General features: G+C 35.0%; 1 protein-coding gene across 3 annotated transcripts in view; it reads left to right on the forward strand.

Annotated features, from left to right (window-relative positions):
- Positions 1–22,493, forward strand: part of CSMD3 (CUB and Sushi multiple domains 3) — a 586,072-nt gene that overhangs the window by 171,916 nt on the left and 391,663 nt on the right. For all 3 annotated transcript variants that reach the window (XM_068182735.1, XM_068182715.1, XM_068182726.1), the window contains exon 5: positions 15,306–15,513. In XM_068182735.1, coding sequence (XP_068038836.1) covers positions 15,306–15,513 — 208 coding nt within the window. The remainder of the gene's footprint in view (positions 1–15,305; positions 15,514–22,493) is intronic.

Consider the following 22,493-nt stretch of genomic DNA (forward strand, 5'->3'; position numbering starts at 1 on the left):
GAGCAGGGATGACACAGAATGGGGGTCAATGCCAGTTCATCGCACATTGTCTCTGCCATTCCTTCCTCCTCATGGGCAGGACTCCTCAGACTCTTCCTCTGCTCCAGGGTGAGGTCCCTACTTCAGTACTGTTCCCATGGGGCCAAGTCTCCTGCAGGTGCATGCACCTGCTGCAGTATGAAGTACTCCAGAGGCTGCAGGTGAGTATCTGCTCCATTGTGGACTTCCATGAGTCCAGCCTGCCTGATCATGGTCTTCACCATGGATTGCAGGGGAGTTCTGCTGTGGTGTCTGAAGCACTTTCTCCCCCTCCTTTTTCACTGGCCTTGGTGTGTCCAGGGCCATTTCCCTCATGGTTTCATACCTCTCTCCAGCTAAAATTGCAGTTTTTATGCCTTTCTTGAATACATTATCCCAAAGGTCCTGTCGCTGTCACTGTCACTCATGGGCTCAACCTTGACCAGCTGTGGGTGCATCTTGGCGCCAGCAGGCATCGGCTCTGTCAGATACATGGGAAGCTTCCAGGAGCTTCTCCCAGAAGCCACCCTTGTAGCCCACCTTGTTCTAAAACCTTGTCATTCAGACCCTTTACACTCATACTTGTCTTTTTATATGATGCACTGTAAAAGTGTCTATTTCTCATAAATGATTACAAAAGAGAGTAAGGTGACTAGCTCAAATACAGAAGTCTAATGCTTATGTATATGAAAATTAGGTGAGATTTCCAGTTCCATATATTAAGTGAATCCTGCAAATGCAAAGCAAAAGAAATTGCTGGCAAAACCTGTCCTGAAGTATCAGACTATGAATAGGAATTATGAGAGAACACAAGATACAGCAAGCAAGAAGATTCTGAGAAATGGAACAGGCAATTTTGAAACTGCTAATGGAAAAAAAAAATCACCACAATTCAAAGATGGAACAGAAGATAAAATAATGAGTAAGAATTATACAGTGATTATTGGGTATTGTTAAAGGACCAAATGAGAAGGTCACATCTGGGGGAATGGAGAGGGTGCACAAAGGAATATAAATATATACAACTGGAAACAAATTTTTCCAGGGCAACAACAAGTTGTATGTTTCCTTGAATCTATATGAAACTGTTTTGAGAAATAAACAACCAAACTTTTGAATATGAACTAGTCTGTATTTTATTTTTTCTTTTTTTTCTTTCCTTGTCAAATAACATATGATCATATTTAGAGGCTGCTGGTCTTCATTTATCAATAACCACTGTACTGTGTTCTGCCAAAAATGGTACATTTCCCTTTGCAGAAAAGAGATGAAGATTTTTAATGTGTCAGGAGGACAAATATGAACATTATCTTGAACACATATTAACAGATTGAATGGCAAGTAATCTAATTGAATCAAAGAAGCAAGGAAAAGATTCATTCATTACAGCACAGAATTTTCTCAAAAAAAAACTTAAAAAAAAGATAAACTTCATAAATCTACTGCATTTTTAATGACTGTTATATATTTGCTTAAAAAAATCTAACTGTAGTCTTATAAATTTTTCATACAGGTACTTCAAATAATAAAGATATGAGTACTGAATACATTATTTTTACATATAAAACACATTTATTAATAAAGTACATAAATATGTATTTATATAAACACTATAATGAAGTGACCTGCTGGATGTATCTATGGTCTTGTGATATTATTTTTGAGGTAATTTACTTTAATAATATTTTTGAAATTGTATACTACAGGCTGAGAACTGTACTTTTGATTTTCTACAAGTTTTAATATTTCAAAAGTGTAACTTTCTGATCTTAATTTTTGATAATTTCTGCAGAAGTATAGGGAATTTCTTCATTAGAGAGTAGAGTAGGAAGTAAATAGAACATGGCTTCAAAAATAATAGCAATTTTTGTAAGCTTTCAGTACCTAGAAGGAGACTACTAAAAGAAAGATAGAGAGAGGATTTCCACAAGGGAGTGTAGTGGTAGGACAATAGGGGATGACATTAAGCTGAAGAAGGATAGGCTTAGATGAGATATTAGGAAGAAATTCTTTACTGTGAGGGTGGTGAGGCACTGCAACAGGTTGCCCAGAGAAGTTGTGGATGTCCTATCCTTAGAGGTATATAAGCCCAGGTTGGAAGGTGTCCCTGCTCATGGCAGGGGGCTGGAACTAGATTATCTTTAAGGTCTCTTCAAATCCTATGATTCTATGATTGATCCTCATTTGGCTGAGGTTAATGTAGATGCAGAGAAATATAATCACTTTTGGAAACAACATCAGTTTAGAATATATGAAAAAAGCAATTAATAGAGTCACAGGTATCAAGGGTTTTTTTAACATTTAAAATCTAAAGTAAGAAAATTACTTAGCTATCTTCAGGCTCTTATCTAACCCTTCAAAAACAAGAAAAGAAAAAAAAAATAAGGTGAAAAATCTTTATTTTCTGTGGAGGTCAGCTGTAACAAAATTATTGGCTTTCTAGTCCTTTCCCTTCTGTGAATTTTCATTGTCTAATAATATGATTGTATTTGCTCTCCAGTGTGTGAATTTTGGAAAGGGATTAGCAATTTACAATTATCTAGTTGCCTATTTTCATCAAAATTTTAGCAGTGTTTTTCAGAATGTGTCACTACTGCTAAATTTGTTAAAAGCTCAGCTATAGATTTAAGAGGTGCTGGAGAAGGAAGAAGACAAACTGAAATTCTTAGTGATTGTATTGTCAATTCAGCATCAAGTTTCAACAGAGCAATTCAGGGCTTCTTTTGCATTTTGCTATAAAAGTAATCATGTGCACTGTGTTCTCCTAAGCATAATGGTCAATTTATATGACAATAATTTATTCTGTTGTTGAATTATTTAACTTTCAGGTAGTCTATGCCATAATGTAAGGAATGCATTTTTCTTTGATTCTAACTTTTACACTCTCATGAAAATATGAAAATAGCACATTATGCATTTTATTACTGTATTATTACATTGTGTGCTTTAAGAATTGTCACTTGATGCAAGTACTTTTGCAGCCAATTAATTGTATGAGGTTCCTCAGACAATTTGTATTTTCTTGTTGATTTTCTTTGCTGTTACTTCACTGAAGGTGCCCAGACACATGAACGGTATTTGCCTTGTGTCAGCATGACATTAAAAGCCAGCTCATTTCAGAATTAATGATTTAAAATTATTTTGATAGAAATTTAATCTGTTGAACTCAGATTTTTTCCTCATGTTATCTCTAAATACCTTCTTTTACTGTGTAAAAATATTGCTTTTGTAAATCCTGTGTAACGCCATTGGTTCGGATGGAATTGCAAATCTATCCATCAGTAAACATAGCATCGCACCATCTTCATAAACAATGTGATCTACCAAGTATTGGATGAGAGGTGTTACAAATGAATCTATATAAATATGTCCACATGCATTTATCAGAGTGTTGGGTTATGAAAATATACCTTTGACAGCCATTCTCATATAATGGACAGGACAGAAGTTAGTAGTTACTGGTGCTTATCTTACCTTGCAGGTTTTTTATAGGGATGCTCCTATGAGCAGCTACAAACATCCTTGTCCCTTTGGTGAATCATTCACATACTTCTCAAAGCCCCTTGTGTATTGTGTCTCTCTGTGGTGATACAATATCACAAAAATGCTTAGGTACTACTTGGTTGTGCTGTTACATTGGCTACACAGTTCCAGTGCATTTACTCTGGGGATCAAGGTAAGCAAATAATTTTATCTTGATTAGTGCACTTTAATTTATGGTCGTAATAGACCTCAGCTCAAGCTATGGGAGTCAGAGTATAAAGTTGGTTATATTGAGACAAGATGTTCATACTGATTCCCTTTTGATATTTATTTTGTCTAGGCACTTCGATAGCATGATTCCATTGTAATATGATATTTCATTTTCAACATGCTACCAATAAATATTTATCACAAATAATATCAGGACACTGATTTTAATTGTCTTTATCAGGAGAGAAGTTTGACAGCAACCATATGTATTAATTTTTTATTTTTTTTCAAACCCTGGGAAAGTTTTAAACTTAATAAGATAGAGTGTACTTCACAAGAATTTATAAAACAAAATACTTCCATGTCTTGTATTTTGGAGGTATCCCTGCCAGTGGTAGAGGGGATGCAACTATATGATGATCAAGGCCCCTTCCAACCAAAACAATTACTGGATTCTATATCTTGCTAGAGTGTTAATAGGGGAATAAAAGATGAATATAGCAATAAAAAGAAGCTTTTTCAGAATTCAGAATTCTGATTTCAGCAAGGTGGTCTACTACAAGGTCTGTCATCAGGGACTTCAGAGTTTTAATTTTGAGATTGCTGCCTCTCTAAATACCTGCTCTTCAACTCAGCTCTGTTTCATTTTGGGAAGTCTCTGAAACAGCTGTAGTCACACAGAGTGCTGCGACTCTTAATAACAACAAACATATTGCAACTGATTTCAAAACAGTACTAGAAAGATGTATGGGTTGTTTTTAATTTATGATTAGCTCAGATCTGCTATCATTGCTTTTTTCACAAGGTCATTATTACAAGTTTGTGCATATTTTTTAGGTCCTGGCAATTGAATCTTTGAAGTTTTCAAAAGCTGAGACCAAGATAATGAAAACAAAGAGATGAATGTTTGGACCATGATTCGAATAATGTTTTAAATCTGAAGTAGTAAAATGGACCCCGACCTGAGATTTTAAGTTGACTATTAGTCATGCATTATGATTTTCCAGGAAAAAAATCTATAATGACTTCTGCCACACATCTTTAATGCTTTGGATTTCTATCATAAACCAGAATGGCTCCAAAGATGCCATGACTACCTGTTGACTCGATGATGTGTGAAATAAGAAGGATGCATATTGTAGGCCTCAATGGCTCTAAATGCAAGGTTTTTTAGAAGAACTGTTCTGTATAACTTTTTTGATTAATGTTGAAGGGACAAAAAGCACAGATATTAAAAAACATCTATGTGTATGTATATATATTCACTGTGAAATTTTTCATGGGGGGAAAGGAATACCAAAAAATGTACTTGCCAGAGCTCAATCTTTTAGGTAGAAAATCAGAGGAAAAAGGTGTGACAGGATAAATATTTTACCTTACTCACACTGTGGTACATTGTGATTACCACTCCAGAGTGGATGTTGGCTACATCCTCAGAAGTCAGTGTTCCTTCCAGCCACCCTCAATGCTGGTGTTCATGCGGGGACTGGGCTTCAACGCACAGCAGTTCCACTGTGGGCACTTTTCTTCTATGTGATTTCATATGGGTGACTTAAAACATTTCCAGCGCATCTCTACAGGCAAGGGTCTTTGTAGGAAATCAGATCAGTCCACAACCACCCATGTTATGCACCTTTTCTCTGTTTTCTGGTATTGATCCGACAGTTGTTGATCTGTGGCTAATGTCAAGACTCATGACACTAAATTTGTGTTTACAGTATTGTCCTGGGTTGACTGTATGATGCCTTTATCCCCAGTCATCTGTTCGGTTTATGCTGTACTCCAGTAAAGTACTCCAGGTGTAAGGGAACTGTCACTGTCTGGACTTTATGCTGCTTCTTGCATTTCATGACCCTTCATGCATTTCACCTCCCAGGTCTTCAGTCACTTTTCAACACACATCACAGACTTGTCATCTACCTCATACTTTATCAGTTTGTCTATGAGAGTGTTACTGGCTAAAGTGAAGAAGATATATTCAACTTCTACTTGAAAAACTTTGTTCATCACTCAAGCACAGCACTGAAATTCCTATTTCTAAATGCTTCTGTGGTGTAAAAATCTTTTCCTTCCAGTTCTGATTTTAGTTTTCCAAATTTGAATGTCTCTGTGAACTTTTCAAATGCAGGCAGACTTAAGTTTGATAAATTTTGGCAAATAAGATAACAGCTGCCAAAGCAGTCATAAATTGGCTGAGAAAATGTCTTCACAAGAGGTTAAGTCCTGCTCCTCTCTTCTGGTGAAGCAGTAGTCACAGTTCACATTCAGGAGTGCTGAATTCTAAAGTCTCTGCATAATTAAGCCACTACAGAAATCTTGACTCTGAAATCTTAAAAACATTTTTTCATCATTTAGGTATTTTGTGATGCAATAAACATAAATTCTTGTAGAAATGTAACTTTGCAGAAGTAAAAAGATCACAACTATGCCACAGAAAATGAGCTTCTTATTTTGCATGGTGCTTAGTAAGAATACAGACTGTTGTTTAGAGGTTTTACAAAAATGAGTATATGGAATCGCACTTTTTATAAAAAATTTTTAATGAACATTTGCATTTTTCTTCAGTTCATACAAGTAAATTATTTAAAGCTACATTCTCCTTGCAATCCAGTTGTCATTAGAACAGAAGGTTCAAAGGACTAGACAATGAAAGTTATGATAGCCTCTTATGCCTCTAAAATCCTATACTGAATGTAATACAGGAAATTAGTGTGAAATCTTGCTTGATGGTTTAGACACTGAAGTGGTCTCATTCCAACATTTTTAAAGCTAAGATAAAAATAACTGAAGATGTACCCATTGAAATCCATTCTCCATTGAACTGTGCAAAACTTAAAATAGTGCACCTGTTCTGAGGAAAAAAAAATACAAATTTTAATCAGGTCAAGAAAGTTGAAAATAAAACAAAGGAAGTATTCTTTTTCCCATGGTCTTGCTCTAGGTGTTCTACTCAGTTATGTGCAGGAAAATTTAAAAAATAGTAAGTGAATTCAAACAATACAAGTTCTTAACTGTTTTAGTTTTTCAATTTTCTTGGATGTTATTTTTCCTTTCTCTCTCTAAGCTATCGTAAGAGAACTATATTGAATGATAGGAGAACTTATTTGTGGACCACAAGAGGTTATCAAATCTAACAGACCTCTCAAGTCTGACTTTAAAGACAGTTATATTTTCTGTGGGTCTTATGTAGCTCATAAGCTTTTGAAAAATTTAAAGGCTGCATTCCACAGCCTCTCCAAGTAAACATAATCTTCAAGGACATAGCATGCATCAACACAGTCTTCTTCACCAGCTACAGGGGAACTTTTGCACTTGTAGCCTATAATACCTTCTTCTTCTTCACTGGACTTGGTGTCTTGTGGCAAGCACATTTCTCTCTCTCTCAGGATTTTTCATTGAGGTACACAGAGAGAAGTGAAAGAGAAAACAATTTCTATTTCTGCTCCTTGTTTTTCTCTTGTGGAATGTGTTTGGAGAATTGTTTACCTAGAGCGAATGCCTGGTTGGATCACGGTGGATTGTTTGGGCCTGATGGCCAATCAGATCCACCTGTGTCTGGACTCTCGAGAACAGGGTGACGAGTTGGGAGTGAGTTAGATATGATAGTTAGAGAGAGTAGCATGTAGTTTTTAGTATCCTGTTCTATATAGTATATTAATGTATTATAGCATAATTATAATAAAGAAATCATTCAGCCTTCTGAACTGGAGTTAGAAATCATCATCATTCCCACTGGGTTCGCTGACATCAACAACAGTGTCTTTAGGTTTGCATCTTTTATTTTTCTTACACCTCTCTCTCTCTGTCTCTCTCTCTCCCTTTCTGCTGCTGCACAGCATTTTCCCCTCTTCTTAAATATGTTACCACAGAGGCACCACCAATATTGTTAATTGCCTCAGCTTTACTCAGTGGTGGAGCTCCATCTTGAAGTATCCTGAACTGGCTCCATGGGGACAGCCCCTGACATCTACAGAGGCCACTCCTGCAGCCCCCGATACCAAAACCTTGTCACACTAACCCAGTACAATCTTTATTTGTGCAAGCTTTTTTCTTGGTGGCTTTCGTATCCTGCCTGCTACACTCATCTCTTGAGAAGGTCCTTCAAACTAAGAGGTGGAAACTGATCCCAAAGGAAGCGCTAACTCTTCCTCTCTGCAGGCACTGTCTGTCAGATGACGCTGGGTGCTCAGGTTAGGATTCAGCCTTCTCCCTGACTCTACCACCAAATGATTTTCACAGAACAGAAACAAACTTCTTTTATACAGTAAAATATCAACTGATAAATAAAACAAATGCCAATTCAACTACTTAGTTACTCGTTTGGAGCGAGTGGATGTGTGGTGCTTTGTTGCCAGCTGGATTAAAACACAACATTGCCATTATTTCATACATTTCCATAAATATTTGTTTTTAAATTTTAGTAATTTAATTATAATTTTTTGTGGTTCACAGGCAAAACTGCAAAACCAGGTGTAAAAATCAGCCATTTCCAAGTTCATACTTTGATACAGTTTCTCTCAAGAAATAAAAAAACACCAACAAAAGCCATGAGATCCCTAGTAATTTCTAAAATCTCAAGTATTATGTTATTTATTATCTTTCACATTTTTCATGCTTGGTTTAAAGACAAGACAAATTTTAAAGACAAAATTACATTTATAAATCATAGTAAAAACCATTCTTCCTTGTAGATATTAAAAATAATGAGAAAGAAAAAATAGTTGAATTTCAAGTTGATGAATTGATGTATTTATTTCTAGGGTTTTTTTTCCCTTTTCTTTGTTGAAGCAATCAATTAAAGTAATTTCTGCTTTCCTTTGCATTCCATTTTTAATGAATTCACTCTTATGTCTTCTGCTCCTCAGCAACTCAAACAGTAAATATCGGGGTTGAGAACCATGAAATCTAAATTAATATCTTGATGCTGCAGAGCTTCTAAGCTTTATTGTTTCACAGAGCAATAGGAAATAGTTTGATCATCAAGAAATATTGATATATTTTTCTGTTGTGTTTATATTCATACAAGGCCTGCCCACACATTTTAATTTAAATTATCTTGGTTTGTAAGCAATGAAAGCACTTAAATTTTCCAAAAGTTCATTTGATGTGAGAAAAAAGTGTAATTTATTTTTTTGTTGGAAGACAGCAGTAAAGGCACGGTTGACTGATATGTAGACTGGTTTATGTAGACTGGTTATTCTTGTTTAAAAAATTAAAAAAAAATTCTATGTACATTTTTAACTAAATATATAGGTAAGAGTTCAGGAGACTGCATCCTTTGGGGTTTTTTTTGTTTTGTTTTTGTTTGTTTTGGGTTTTTGTTTGTTTGTGTTTTGTTTTGGTTTGGTTTGGTAAAAAAACCAAAGTATTGGCTTTATGTGCCAAGACTTTACTTGTGTTTAAATCTTTCCTTCCTTTTTTATAGAATAAACAGCGATAACTGAGACCTCTCTGCACCATTTTCTAGAAAAAAGTTACTTTTCTTATCAGTATAGAAGAGTCCAACTTGCCTAAATCAAATCCAAAACATGACATTCCCTTGGAGAAAGAAGGGACAACTCTGAGGATATCATTGAAGTTTATTTTATTGGCAGGTACACATAAACGTTTAGTTACTGATTAGGAATTGGTGAAAAAGAAAAAAATCTTAGAGCACTTCTAGAACAGAGATTTCCTCTGCTTTCATCTGGTCTCCCTCTGTCCCTTCCCCTCGCTCCTGCCACACTTCACCTTCTGCCGGCCATCGACTGGCGGCGAGGGGACAGCGCCCACAGCTCCCCTTTTTCCCTCATCCTTTGCTGTGTCCTCATTGATTCTTGTCCTCCCCTGCTGCCCTTGGTGCCCGCCCGGCCCCTCTGTGCCTTCCCTGCTGCCCTTGGTGCCGGCTGTGCCTCTCCTGCCAGCCTTGGTGCCATTGGTGCCCTGCTGTGCCTCCCCTGCCACCCTTGGTGCCATTGGTGCCACTGGTAGCCTGCAGCCCCCAGCATGGCCAGGCCGCGGTGCCGGTTGGGCAGTGCCGGGTCCGGGCAGTGCGTGGCTGCCTTCCTCACGGGTCAGCCCACACTGCCCAATCCAGGCCTCCAGGCAGGCACCGGCTGTGTGGAAAAACTGTAGTGTTTTTCCCCTGGCACAGGTGGTTTTTGTGGTTCTATCTCAGCAGTGGTAGGTGGAAAGGCAATTTATTCCGTTTAACCTAGGTTCAAGCACCATTTAAACTCCTCACCTCTTTAGCTACAGATGCATTATTTCATTTTTTAATTTTTTTCTGGCTGTCAAATATATATAAATTTTACTGGTATACAGCACAAAAGTGCAAAGTGAGAGATTTGAGGATCTGAATCATGTCAATTTATAGTCATCACTGGGTTTATTCAGAATTTAAAATCTGTGAGTTTTACAAATCAATACAGACAATAAGACTTCCGTTTGTCCTCAAGAATTGTTTTATATCCCTCTACTCAAAAGCTGGATGAAATTTATGTAAGTCAAAAATGAAAAATCTTGAGCAAAGCTGTCCTGAAAAGTTTTCAGTTGATACATGTTTTTCAGTCTTTATATTTCAATTTCTGAAATCTGTAATGTTATTCTTTGTGCATAAATAATGAGGAAAGGCTGAAATATTTTCATTGCTATAGATTTGTAGAAAAAGCCATCATGTAAATGTTTCTCAGATATTATATATTTATATATCTCTCTTGCATTATATTTTGGAGTTTCTATAATGTATCAGAATATTGTATAAAATAAATATAATATATACATTATATTAAAGAAACTGATCTCTATACTTTACAGATCCATTCTTTTAATCTCTGACTCTAAACATCATCTTATTGACACCAAATTGAAGAGCTAGTTTTTATTTAGCAGAGCAAGATCTTGCTAATCTAATGAGGAGGTCTTTGACCCAGGTCCACTGGGTTTTTGTGGTTGGTTACCAAAGCTTGAAGGTTTATTGAGGATCAGACAGAGTGCGCACAGAACAGACTGATGAGGGATTTTCTTGCACTCTTTTTGATGAAGGTGGGTGACCAGAAACAGCTCTGCAGTGTCTGTATGCAAGCAAATGTGGCATGGGAAGCCCAAGAATTGCAACTTCACATGCAGTCAGAGATCAATGACAATATTAAAATCACAGAGCCACAGCAAAACAGTTGGCACTGTTGGAATTCTGCTATAGACATATACAGATTCTCCAAGAAAAGTGGGCAGGAAACAAAAGTAGTAAGTGTTTGTGCGAAGGAGTAAGCAGAAGCAACTGGCATTGCCTATAGAGCTTCCTAAAGATATTTTTGTTCCTATGTGATCTATTACTGCACTCATTAGCGAGTTTCATTATCAGACTGTAATACTACAGACTTTAAAACTGAGTTTAACTTTTTAAGGTGCTTCTCACTTTAGACTTTAGACTATATAGTTTCTACTCTGCTGATTGTAGCACAGCCAGTGAAGCAACAGAATAAAAAACTAAATCAAAGCTGGGAGTTTTTTTGTGAAGGCAGTATAGGATGTGCAGAAAATTTAACTGTTTAGTTTGCTATAAATATCAAGATGGATAAGATGATGTGTGTGATATATTGTGTACCAGACTAAAGCTTGATCTAGCATGCAATCTCATTGAATTCTCAATGAAATCCACAAATTTGCATGTCCTATAAATCACTGATGACATTGTCTGTCTTTGATCATCCATTTTACAGAAATTTTCAGTTCAATATTTATGTAACATTATTGTGAATATCACTGAATTCCTCAAGAATAAGCAGAAAATTAAATAAGATATCACTAGAGAAATATATTTTCAAAATTTATTATGAAAAATGAACAGCGAAAAGCAAACCAGGAAAAAAAAAAGATAAAACTTTATGACATCAGATTTCACTTGAGATTATTTGAACTTGTAAGCATCTCACTTTTTTTTTTTTCTGATGGGCATTTAATCATAAGACTGTAAAAACAAAAAAAGAATAGAGATAAAAAACTGCAGGTATCTATGAAAATAAATAGAAACAGTCTATGCCCACAAAAAGAAAAATGAAAACCAAACCCCCAAAACATTACTTTCATAATCATCACTCATCATATCAGTGATACTCCCTCTGCACAAGATCCCTTATGAATATTCAAACAGAGATCTTAATTTGAATTCATAATACCTTGAAAAGCTTTTTAATTCCAAGTCCCCTCTTGCATATCACTTTGAAAAATCTTCCCCTTTCAGCATATGGTTAAGATCAGAGAAATATGTTAGGAAAAATGACATCTTGGCAGTAAGTGAATTTTTTGCATTTATGCCTTCATATTACATTTGCAAGATTGTTATTAGATAAAATTTCCCAGTACATGACCAATTCAATTTAATTTGAAAGTATGAAGTATGAATTTTAAAAGTAGATCTTGAAAAAAAATCTGTATTAGCTATGTATTTGTAATTGAACAATGTCAGACGCTATCAAGTCTTAACTGAAGTGTTTCTTACAATTTCTGTGAATGTTTTTCTTCATATTTGGTAACTAGAAATTAAAAGGATAGGGATGCACACAATTCTTTCAAGGAATTTAGGTGCTTTACTGCTGTTTAGCTGATACATTTTGACTGTAGTGATTGTAGTGTGTATTGGGTGTGGAAACATGCAGCACATACGCATAGAACTTAACTACATCCTTAAATCCTCTTGATGACCCACAAACAGATAAATACATTCTCATGAGCTACTATCTTCCATCCTTTCACAAGCAGGTATTATTTTCCCATTTCATGGACTTCATCCTCCCCTCCAGATGCTCAAAAATAGGTTAAGATTTGGGATCTATTCATAAGGATGGGTGCCTATGACAGGAGAAGCAGCACACTTGATGATTGGGCACCAGCACCAGCCAGATCCAGGTCACTGCCACACTGTCCTTGATCCTCACAAAATTCACTCTTCATTGGTTCATGTTTTGCTCCCTGCAACATACAACTTGCACCACAGATTATTTCTCCCCAAGATTAAATGTCCTTGAGGCACACACACAGGTTCCCCCATCCCGCTGCTTTAGCTACCAAGTATACAGTGGTCCTTGAGCAAAGACAATCCCATGAAAGGGCTTATCTTTTCCCATGGAAACAGGGGGTTAGGCACTTCCTACCTTGGTAGTTTCTTAGAGGTAATTCAGAAAGTTACAGAAAGGCAGGGAAAGAGATTATTGTGGATCTGTACCAAAATCACAGCAAAGCTTATCTTTCCTCTTTTCCTTGTTCACATCTCCTTACTGGGCTTGTTGCACATTGATGAAGATCAGCCACTGTAACTCTTCCTAAATTTTCCCGCACCAGTTATTCTTTTATTTGCAACATTTCGTAGCTGACATCTAAGAAATTATGCTGCTTCAATTGTGATAGAAATAGGGGTGCTAAAAGCAGGTTGCACAAGATACAATTACTACATTTTCTTTTATTCATCAGGGTATTGTGCTCTATGAATTTAGTGATAGAACTCCTGTCAACAGTGTTTGTCAATTTACTTGAGAATCAAAATCATTTTTTGCACTGTCTTCACAACTTAAGACACCAAACATTTGCATTGGCATAATGCTTTTTCAGTCTTCTCACAGATAGGAGCTTTTATCTATGGGGATCTGATTGAAAGACATCAGCGTGCTTTTGGTTATATATGCAACACTTAAATGTAGATGATAATTGTATTTGTAGCAAATTTGCTACATGAATCAGAATAGAAACCATGATGATTTGTTTGGGCCATTTTGCAGATGGTAGCAAAAATCACACTTTGGAAAAATTCCTAAACAGCTGTGGCTCAGAATAAATGGCACACACATTGACATTGTTTATATTTTTAAACAGTGCCACACTAATTTTTTAAGTTTTGGTATCCTATATCAATTTTATTAGTAAACAGTTTGTTATATTTCTAGGAACTAAGATATGTTTCTCAGTAATTCACTTGTGAAAAGCAGAGCATGAGTTCTGCAATACAGTAAGAAGGTTTCCTACTGTAAACTAGCAATTTAAAATTATTTTTCTGAATGTTTGCAATGTTGCAATGCAGGAAAACATAATATTGTTATTTATTTATATATATTTATTATTCCTTTCACAGTATGGGGCCAGAACCTGTGATGTGATGAGGTTTCTCAGTTTTATTATATTTAGTGTATTCAAAGGGCTTTGCCTAATTAGTAAGAATAAATTTAAGATATGGTTTTACTTTGTGTTTGGTTTTTTTTTAATCTGGCCATTGCATAATTTAGCAGAACTTTTAAAAGACACAACCTGGTATTTTAAACTCATAAACTGCTGTAAGAAAGAGTCATGAATTTTTTTCTTTCGGTTAGAAGTGAGCCATTATGTGTGTCAGAATTCTTTAAACTTTTTGTTCTGAGATCCTATACTCCTTAAAGTTGGTTTTTTTTCTATCTTTATCAGTCATTTTTCATCAGTATTGACTGGATTTTCAGACTCTGGGGCAAGTTTTATTCATACTCGCACTCTAATTGAGCAAAAAAAATCTTCAAATATTCTTCAAACATTTAGGTAATAAACTGAATAAGTAATGCAATATGATATTTTCATTCAAGTTATTAGAAAGATATTTCCATCTTTGAAAGAAAAAACACTAAATTTACAATTAATTTTGTTAGCTCACAAAAATAATTTTAACAGATCCTCAAAAATAATTTTTGAGTTATTAGGCATCTATATACTATTAATAAATAAGATACAGAACATCAATCATTTGAGAATTGTTTCATCATAGAATAAGTTATTTTAGGACTGATTTTGTGAATATCCAATGTTTGGTATATCCAGCATAAGCTCACATGCTAAAAAACAGAGTAATTTTGGTTTCAGTCACCATAAAAAAAAATCATTGTGATAATTGGTGAAATAGCTTCACTGTTCACAGTTTCATATGACATGAAAAATGTATTCCTATAGTAAAATAGTAAATATTTGATCTATTAAAACTTATTACACTGATGTAAACATCTTCATTGTGAAAGCATCTTGCATCTGACATTAAGAAATCTCTCGTGAATGGCTTTGGTTTAAAAACTGATCAGCTGTTTGAAAATGAGAAAATGATTTCTCAAGAATAAAACTAATGATTAGATACTCAGTAAAATAAAATACGACAATACAGTTATTATATAATGGGTAAGATTTTCATGCTTCTTTTCTCAGTATAATGTGACTGCTGCACTTCACATGTGAGACTGTTTATTATAGGGATTAAACTCAACTTGATTCATGGAAACATTTTTGGTTAAAGAAAAAGAAGAAATAGTGCCATTTTTGCATGCTGTTGTAAATTGACCGAAGCTATGCTAATCAAGATTTATAATTATTAATAAATAATAGATTATAAAAATATGTGCTGGCACAAGTATAATCATCCTTAAGTAATTGGTAACTTGAAGCAATTACTTTTTTAACACCTTAATTTTGCAGCATCATTCCAAGTCAAACATGTTAAAAACTTTTAAGCAATTGTTCACCTAAACACTAATGAATTTCTATTCTCAGCAAAAAAGCGTACATTTTTATGGGGTAATTTTAATTTTTTTTTTTTTTTTTTTTTTTTTTTACAGCTGAGGATGCTTGTGGAGGAACTATGAGAGGATCGAGTGGAATAATCTCGAGCCCCAACTTTCCTAATGAATATCATAATAATGCAGATTGCACATGGACAATTGTGGCAGAGCCTGGTGATACTATCTCACTCATATTTACAGATTTCCAAATGGAAGAAAAATATGATTATTTGGAAATAGAAGGTTCTGAACCACCTACCATAGGGTAAGTCAAATATTGTAATTGTAATGTGATAAAGAAGATGATGAAATGTGAAAATGCAACTTTTTGTTACTTTTCCTTTTGTGAATATGTAGTCTTGCTTAAAAAAAAAACCCTTCCCAGTAATAATTGTGAACATGGCATAAATGTTGATATTCCAATTGCAGCTGTAAAATGGTTTTTAAATATATTCCAAATATGTAGCATCAAGATGAGGGGCACTGTAGACTCATTTGCCTCATTGTCTATGCATCTAACAATTTAACCACTATTATATTAAGAAAATATATATTTAGAAACAGAATGGATTGGACTGTTGTACTGGTAATGATTGGTGAAGCCTTCAGACAGATTCATAATGTCAGAAAGTGAATAGCATGGAGGCTTTCAGCACAGAGCTAGGGGGAATTAGCATTGGCCACACCTGTTGGTCATGGGTTGTCTCTGGAGGAGTTTCTGTGCAGAGTACTGTATGCATGGTATCCAAATAATGTGAGTATGGTTGGTGATATGCTTACCTAGAAATATCCATCCTGATCTGTGAGATAAAACACCTTTAGCTGAGTAGTTGCAATACTTTTTGGCTCTGGTTTTACTCCAAACATAGCACCTTTAACGAGAATTTATGTCTGTTTTTTTGTTTGTTGACTTAGCAGTAGTAACAGTATTTTTGCTAGTCTGATTTTTGTAATTATTAATCTCAGTGTAGATGTGTTATGCAGATGTTGTAACACAAGCACAAGAAATAAAATAGTAAATAACCTCTTTCAAGATCAGATTCAGTTAAATAGGAAAAATAAATTTTATACATTAAATATACATTCTGTGGCTTTGTGATCTGGTAGTTTTATGGTAACACGGCATCACACTACTCAAGAAACATGTCAATATGACAAATCATTTTGTTTTTTTTATTGGTTTAAATAGGCTGCTGATTCACAGAAAGGGAGTTGTATACAAACCCATAAATCACAGTTATGGTCTCCAGTAAAATTTTAATCTCTTAACTGGCTCATAAAGCTTTCTGGAGGTTCTCTGTGACAGAGGCATGTGAACAACAGGTGATACAAATGGTTGGCTAGATACATTAAGGTCAGTATAGTCTTGTTTTCTTCATATCAGTATAAATCCCCTCCAAATGTAACAGGGACCAAATAAAATGGTTTTGATTTCAGAATAAGAAAATATCTAAAATTAGGTAATTATATTGTTTTAAAAGCATCGGACTAAATTTCTTTAAGTGTTGCATATAAATAATATATTTTTATTCCTTCAGAGTGTAATAAAAGTCAAAGATTTAGCAAATAGTGTTTTCTAATTTGAATTAATTTATACTGCCACCTACATAGTTAATTACCTGTATTAGAATATTTCTTAATTGCCATTGAGTTTTTCAAGCTCTTAAACGGAAGTCTTTTGAACTACCTGTCAGTTAAAATAAATTTTAAATAATAATTTATAATAATTAGTGAGATAACACCAATGTCACACACATTATGAATCACTTGAATAGCCAAATGTGTATTAGATTTTTCTTGAATATGTTTTATTTATTCATTTATGAGCTTCAAACAATGATTTCAGTTTTTGTTCTATAAATACAAGGCTGTATTCAAATGATATAATAAGATTATATATGGAAATTCCCATTATGTGTTTACTAAACATAAAAATTGACGATGCTAATTTAATAATTGCTCATGTAGAGAAACAGACTGAGAGCATATTCTTTTTTAGCTTGTCATTTATATTCCTTAAATAGGACTGATGTGTTCAATTGCAGAAAAGTATCCTCCCATATGTTGGGAAAAACAGCTTGGAAAGCTTAATTAACAGCAATTAGTTAATTCGATTTAGAGTGGAAATACTATATATGCCCTTAGACTATAGCTAATCTAAAACTAAACCCTGGTTCTTTATCTTTCATTCTGGAAAAAATACTTATCTAATTTTCAAAATTACAAAAAACTTACTGGTTGCTCCAGATAATAAGTATTATAAAATAATGTCTCAGAAAATTTGATGCTTTATATGACTATTACACCTATTGATTAAAAAAAAAAAAACAAAAAAACCCTCAAACTTTTCTTCTGCACATCTGCTGTGTAAAAAAAATATCTCTACTTTTTATTTTTAACTGAAATAAAGAGCCAGATTATGCATCAAGTGGACAGGCTGGTGTTATCCATAAGACAAGACTTGGAATTTTTTATGAAGTGTTAACTCTCTGTAGTTTTGTAGTCAGTTGTTATAATATTTCAGATATGGCAGTCTTTTCTCTCAAGAAAATCTTGATAAGCCATTTTCATTTAAATAGCAGTAAAAAGTTTTGTAGATTCCCTTCCAAGTTCTTGTTGTCATGTTGCTAATTCTAACATTTGCCAGCTTGAGTTGAATTATGGCATTTCTTAAACTTTGGAAACTGAAGGAAAATTATTTGTTTGAGGAAATTATTTTCCCCGTTTTTTTCAATAAAACAAAAAATTGAAAGTAAATAAGATCTAGTGAAATGTTCCTTTTGGTCTACCAAAAGCCAAAACAATACACATTGACAGCTGTTCTTCCTCTGTATTTGGAGAACTTGGCTGTTAATTAGCATTTCCTGTCTCTTAATCCCATTTTATTAGTGCTATGAAAGAACAAAATGATAAACAGAACCTGTAAGAAATATTTGTGAAGAATATACTAACTAATATGCTAGTATACTAATATACTAACTAATAGTGGTAATTAAAGTGAGGGTGAGCAGGCAGATAATATCTGCTATGGAAAAGGGTATCATCTGGGATTGGGTTTTTTTAATGTGGAAAATGCAGTTATCCATGTTAGATAAGTATATGGTCACTTTTATTGCCAATTTGGTTACAATAAAAATTAGCCTTTAGGAGGCATTTAAAAATTAAGTGTACTGTCATGACAATTAATCTTCAACAGACACATGCATTAATAAAACAGATTCTCAATCAGATATTTTTAAAAAAGTGATTTTTTTATTTATCTAGAGCCCAAACAGGTTAGATTTGTTTTCAGTCAGTGTACTTGATTAAATAATGCTCATATCAAAGGCTACAGAGGAAAACCTCTGCCTGACATAAATATGGCAGCACAGGGATGAAAATCACACCTCAGTAGTACAAGTGTCAATGAAAGTAATAATATGTTGAAGGAAAAAAAAGCAAAACAGACATGACAAGAAGCAGAGGTTCTCATAACAAGAGATTAAAATAGGAGTAAAAAAAATTCTGCCTCAGGCCCAGCATTTATTTTCTTGAAAAATCAGTTCAACTGAGAGAGTGACAAGTATAACAGTCTATTTTTTAGTAATGAAGCCTGTTGGCTTGCTTTAGATAATTATTACTGTTCTCTCACTAATAAAAAGTTTTTAAATCTATGCTTAATGCTCAGAGGAAGGACTCAGGAAGGTAAGGTTTAGGAGTAATATGAATTTTATAAGTATGCTAAGAGCCCCAGATGAAAAAGTTTGTAATCTGATAATGGTTGAATTTAAATATAAATAATAGTAGCAAAATTGATACTGCTTATCATAGGAAAAATTATTTCAGAAGAATGTTATGGTTGTAGCCAAATAGGTAGAAAATTTTATTCAATTAATAGAGCAAACAAAGTACAGTCATAAAAAACTCCTGTAATTGTCAGAGTATTTGTTTACTGATAGTGGATATAATTAATTTTTACTGGATTTAATTGCAAAAACAAAACAAAAAAAAAACAAACACACACACAAAAACAAACAAACAAACAAACAAAAACCATAAAAAAAGGAAAAAAGTCACTGAAAATAATTGCCAAGTTTTGGGGTGCCTAAATCCTTTTCTTCTTCTTAAACAGGGAACAGAAGGTAACAGAGATAATGCTTAACTGTGGGACAGGGAGAGCAGAAAATCAGGAATAGAAGGAATACCAATGCTAAAAATATTATCTGGTTTGAGCCTTTGATAATCCATCCATTGTGTGTCATCATTTTTATCTTTTTCTGAAGGACTGAGAACAAAAATGAAGTTCTTTGCTTTCTTGGAAACAAAAGCTTTCCATAGAAACCAGGTATTTCTGTCCTTTACTGTTTGCTTCTGTGATTTATTTTTTTGCTTGGTAATTCAGCATTCCACCTGTGGTATTTCCATGAGGTCATTTGGAGCCCTCCAAGAAGCACAATGCATTCTGTAATGTGTAGGGTTCAGGTACAATGAGTGTTTAGGAGGGGAATTTGTTACAGAGACTGTGGAGGTTAATTACATGTTTTTCATTGCTCTATTGTGTGATTCTATTTAGCAATCATCATCTGAAAAGGACTTTGAAACTGGTTTTACATCTGGTACTCTCAAATTCCTACTGAAACTGAGAAAGATTTGAATGTAAAAGAGGAATAAGATATCAAGTCATATGTTTAACAGTAGAGGCAGAGGCTTTTCTTGTTATTTTGTACTATTTGTTCTTGTGTGTTTTTGAAGAAATAGAAGGCTCTTCCATAGTGAGTACCCTGTTTTGTTGGAGTTTTCTGCATTAATTTCTCAGGTTTTAGTTTAAAGTGCAGTGACAAACATGCCTCAAATTTTGTAGGCAGAATAGACACATATAAACATGAGTTACATGATGAAAATCTGTCACTTAAGGATAGAAACCTTGAAGTCTATGCTTCTTATAAAAGTTCCTTTGTGGCATTTTGATTTAGTGCTTGGTAAGAGGAGAATATGATTTCTAGAAATTGTCATATCCATGGAAATAGAAATCAACCAAAGGTGTACATCCAGAGTTTAATCCTGGAATTCAACATGTTATGTATGTGTCCACATAACTGGTTGTAAAGAAACACCAGGCAGAATGAAAAAACCTTATAAGCAGAATAGTTCCACATGGAACTCAGGAGCTGACTTGTTCAATCTACTGCTGAAAGCAGACTCAGCTTTTAGGTGAGGCAAGGTTTCCCCAGCGTTTATCCAAACATGGAGTCTAAACAATCTGTGTGGATAATCTTAATTTCCTGATTGTCCTCATGGGAAGAAAAGCTTTTCCATTTTTTCCTAATTTAGAAATCATTATTTTTCGTCAGAATCAACACACAAGAATGTATTATTACCTGTTGGAACACAGGGCACAGGGAATATTTCGCTGCCTGTCCTGAGGGGTCCTGGCTTCCAAGGAAGCAATGCCTTTAACCTTCACCCATGGAGAGGGCTTCCAAGACTTTGGGATGGCTTGGAGTCTACAAGTGTGTAAAATAGATAATAGAGAATAGTGTAGTTTGTCACAGGGTGAGAAATTTGGGGTTTTGGGGTTTTAGTATAAAGGCAGATAGGAGACAAGATGGAGGGTCTTGGGTGTTGTCTGAGCTGCTTCTTCTTCTTCATCTACTCCATTTTCTGCAGTGTTGGTTGCACAGGGTGATTGGCTGTGGGAAGCCGCAGTGCAGAGGTTATGTGGACAGACAAAGGATCAATTATTGGTAGAAAGGTAGAAATAAAGTACGTTTTAAGAGTTAATTAGATAAAACAGCTATAAGAGACCTTGAAACTGTACATCTTGTGACCATTTTTGCTGTACTTTCTTGCTCGCTAAGTCTGCTGCAGATGGCATGCCAAACTTCTGATAAGATAAAAATAAACAGCAACTTGAAGACCGAAAAAAGTCCCATGCATCTCTCAATCCTGGCACAGAACTGTTAAAAAGAGGTTTTCCCTCATCAGGGGAGTCTTAGGGGCCCTGAGGGGCCGCACAACTCTGCCCCGGTGTCAGTGTAACTCAACTAAGAAAAAATTGTGCCAGGAGTCCCTTGAGGCAGAGCCAGGAGCAAGCAAATTCCTCTGGAGGTGAACAACTTGGCTATTGAAAACCTAAAGAGGTTTCCCCCATTGGGGTCCCCAAGGGGCCGCACAATTACCAATTATCTGTTTGAGGTCCAAACATCTCCTGCGTTCTCTTTCTTCCTTATGGATAGGCAGTGGTATGACCTTTCTCCTGTGCAGGTTGGCTGATATGGCCAATCCTAGCTCATGGGTTGAAGATCTTCCTTCATCAGGGTCAAGTTGTCCTATTCATCTTACAGGGATATGTACATGACTAGAGACATGATTTGTCCTGTCTTCCTCTAGAATACTAAATGCTAAAGCTTATCGGCACACGTGATTTATAACTACATAATGGAGCCAAGCCTCAGTGAGAAAACTATGTGTTAAATTCCAGCATGTACTTGCATCAGACAAGGAATGAGGTGCAGGCACAGAATCCCCTTGGCTCACTGTGATACAGATGAACAATTTACATGGCCACTGTGATGCCGCTTTTGAAAAAAAAAAACATATCCCCACTTCTATTTCTGACTCATCCCTTACCTTGTGGTAGCTCAGGCATTTACCCAGTCACAGAGGAACTGCACCAGGAAGTGATACAGTTAAAACCATGCCTTTTTCCCCTGTGTTATTGAACAGGAAATACAAAAGTTGAAGACAGCAGTGAGGCACATAGCGGGGGGAATATTGTTTCTTCAAGGAACAGAATAACTTTATTGTCAAAATAAAGCCTGAACTGTTGTCTTCTCAGTTGTATGTTGAATAACAGTTCCCATGCAAAGATCTACTTTTTTTTTTCCACCTTTAACAGTAGACTCAGAAACTTCACAGAGTTATTGTATTTTTTTAATATATTTTATACTGTATCCTTAATTTAATGCATTCTTGTGATGGTACAAAATATTTTATTTTGATTAATGTACACAATGTCAGGAAGACAGTACTTGGTTGATGCTGTTGCAAAAGGTGGTTAAAAGCACCTATTTTAAGGAAACTTTTCTGAAGTTGCTCCTGATTTCTTACACTTTCTATGTTCAGGAGTGCTGCAAATGGAAATATTTGTAAGCCTTCTCTGAAGTCACATGTTTTCATTATTCTGATAGTATTTTTTAATATGCATGAAGTTATTCTCATCTGGAGTCAGTTATTCAGCAGTTATCAAATGAGCAGTTATACATT

The sequence above is a fragment of the Anomalospiza imberbis genome, chromosome 1 (genome assembly GCF_031753505.1).
Source record: "Anomalospiza imberbis isolate Cuckoo-Finch-1a 21T00152 chromosome 1, ASM3175350v1, whole genome shotgun sequence".
Lineage (NCBI taxonomy): Eukaryota > Metazoa > Chordata > Aves > Passeriformes > Viduidae > Anomalospiza > Anomalospiza imberbis.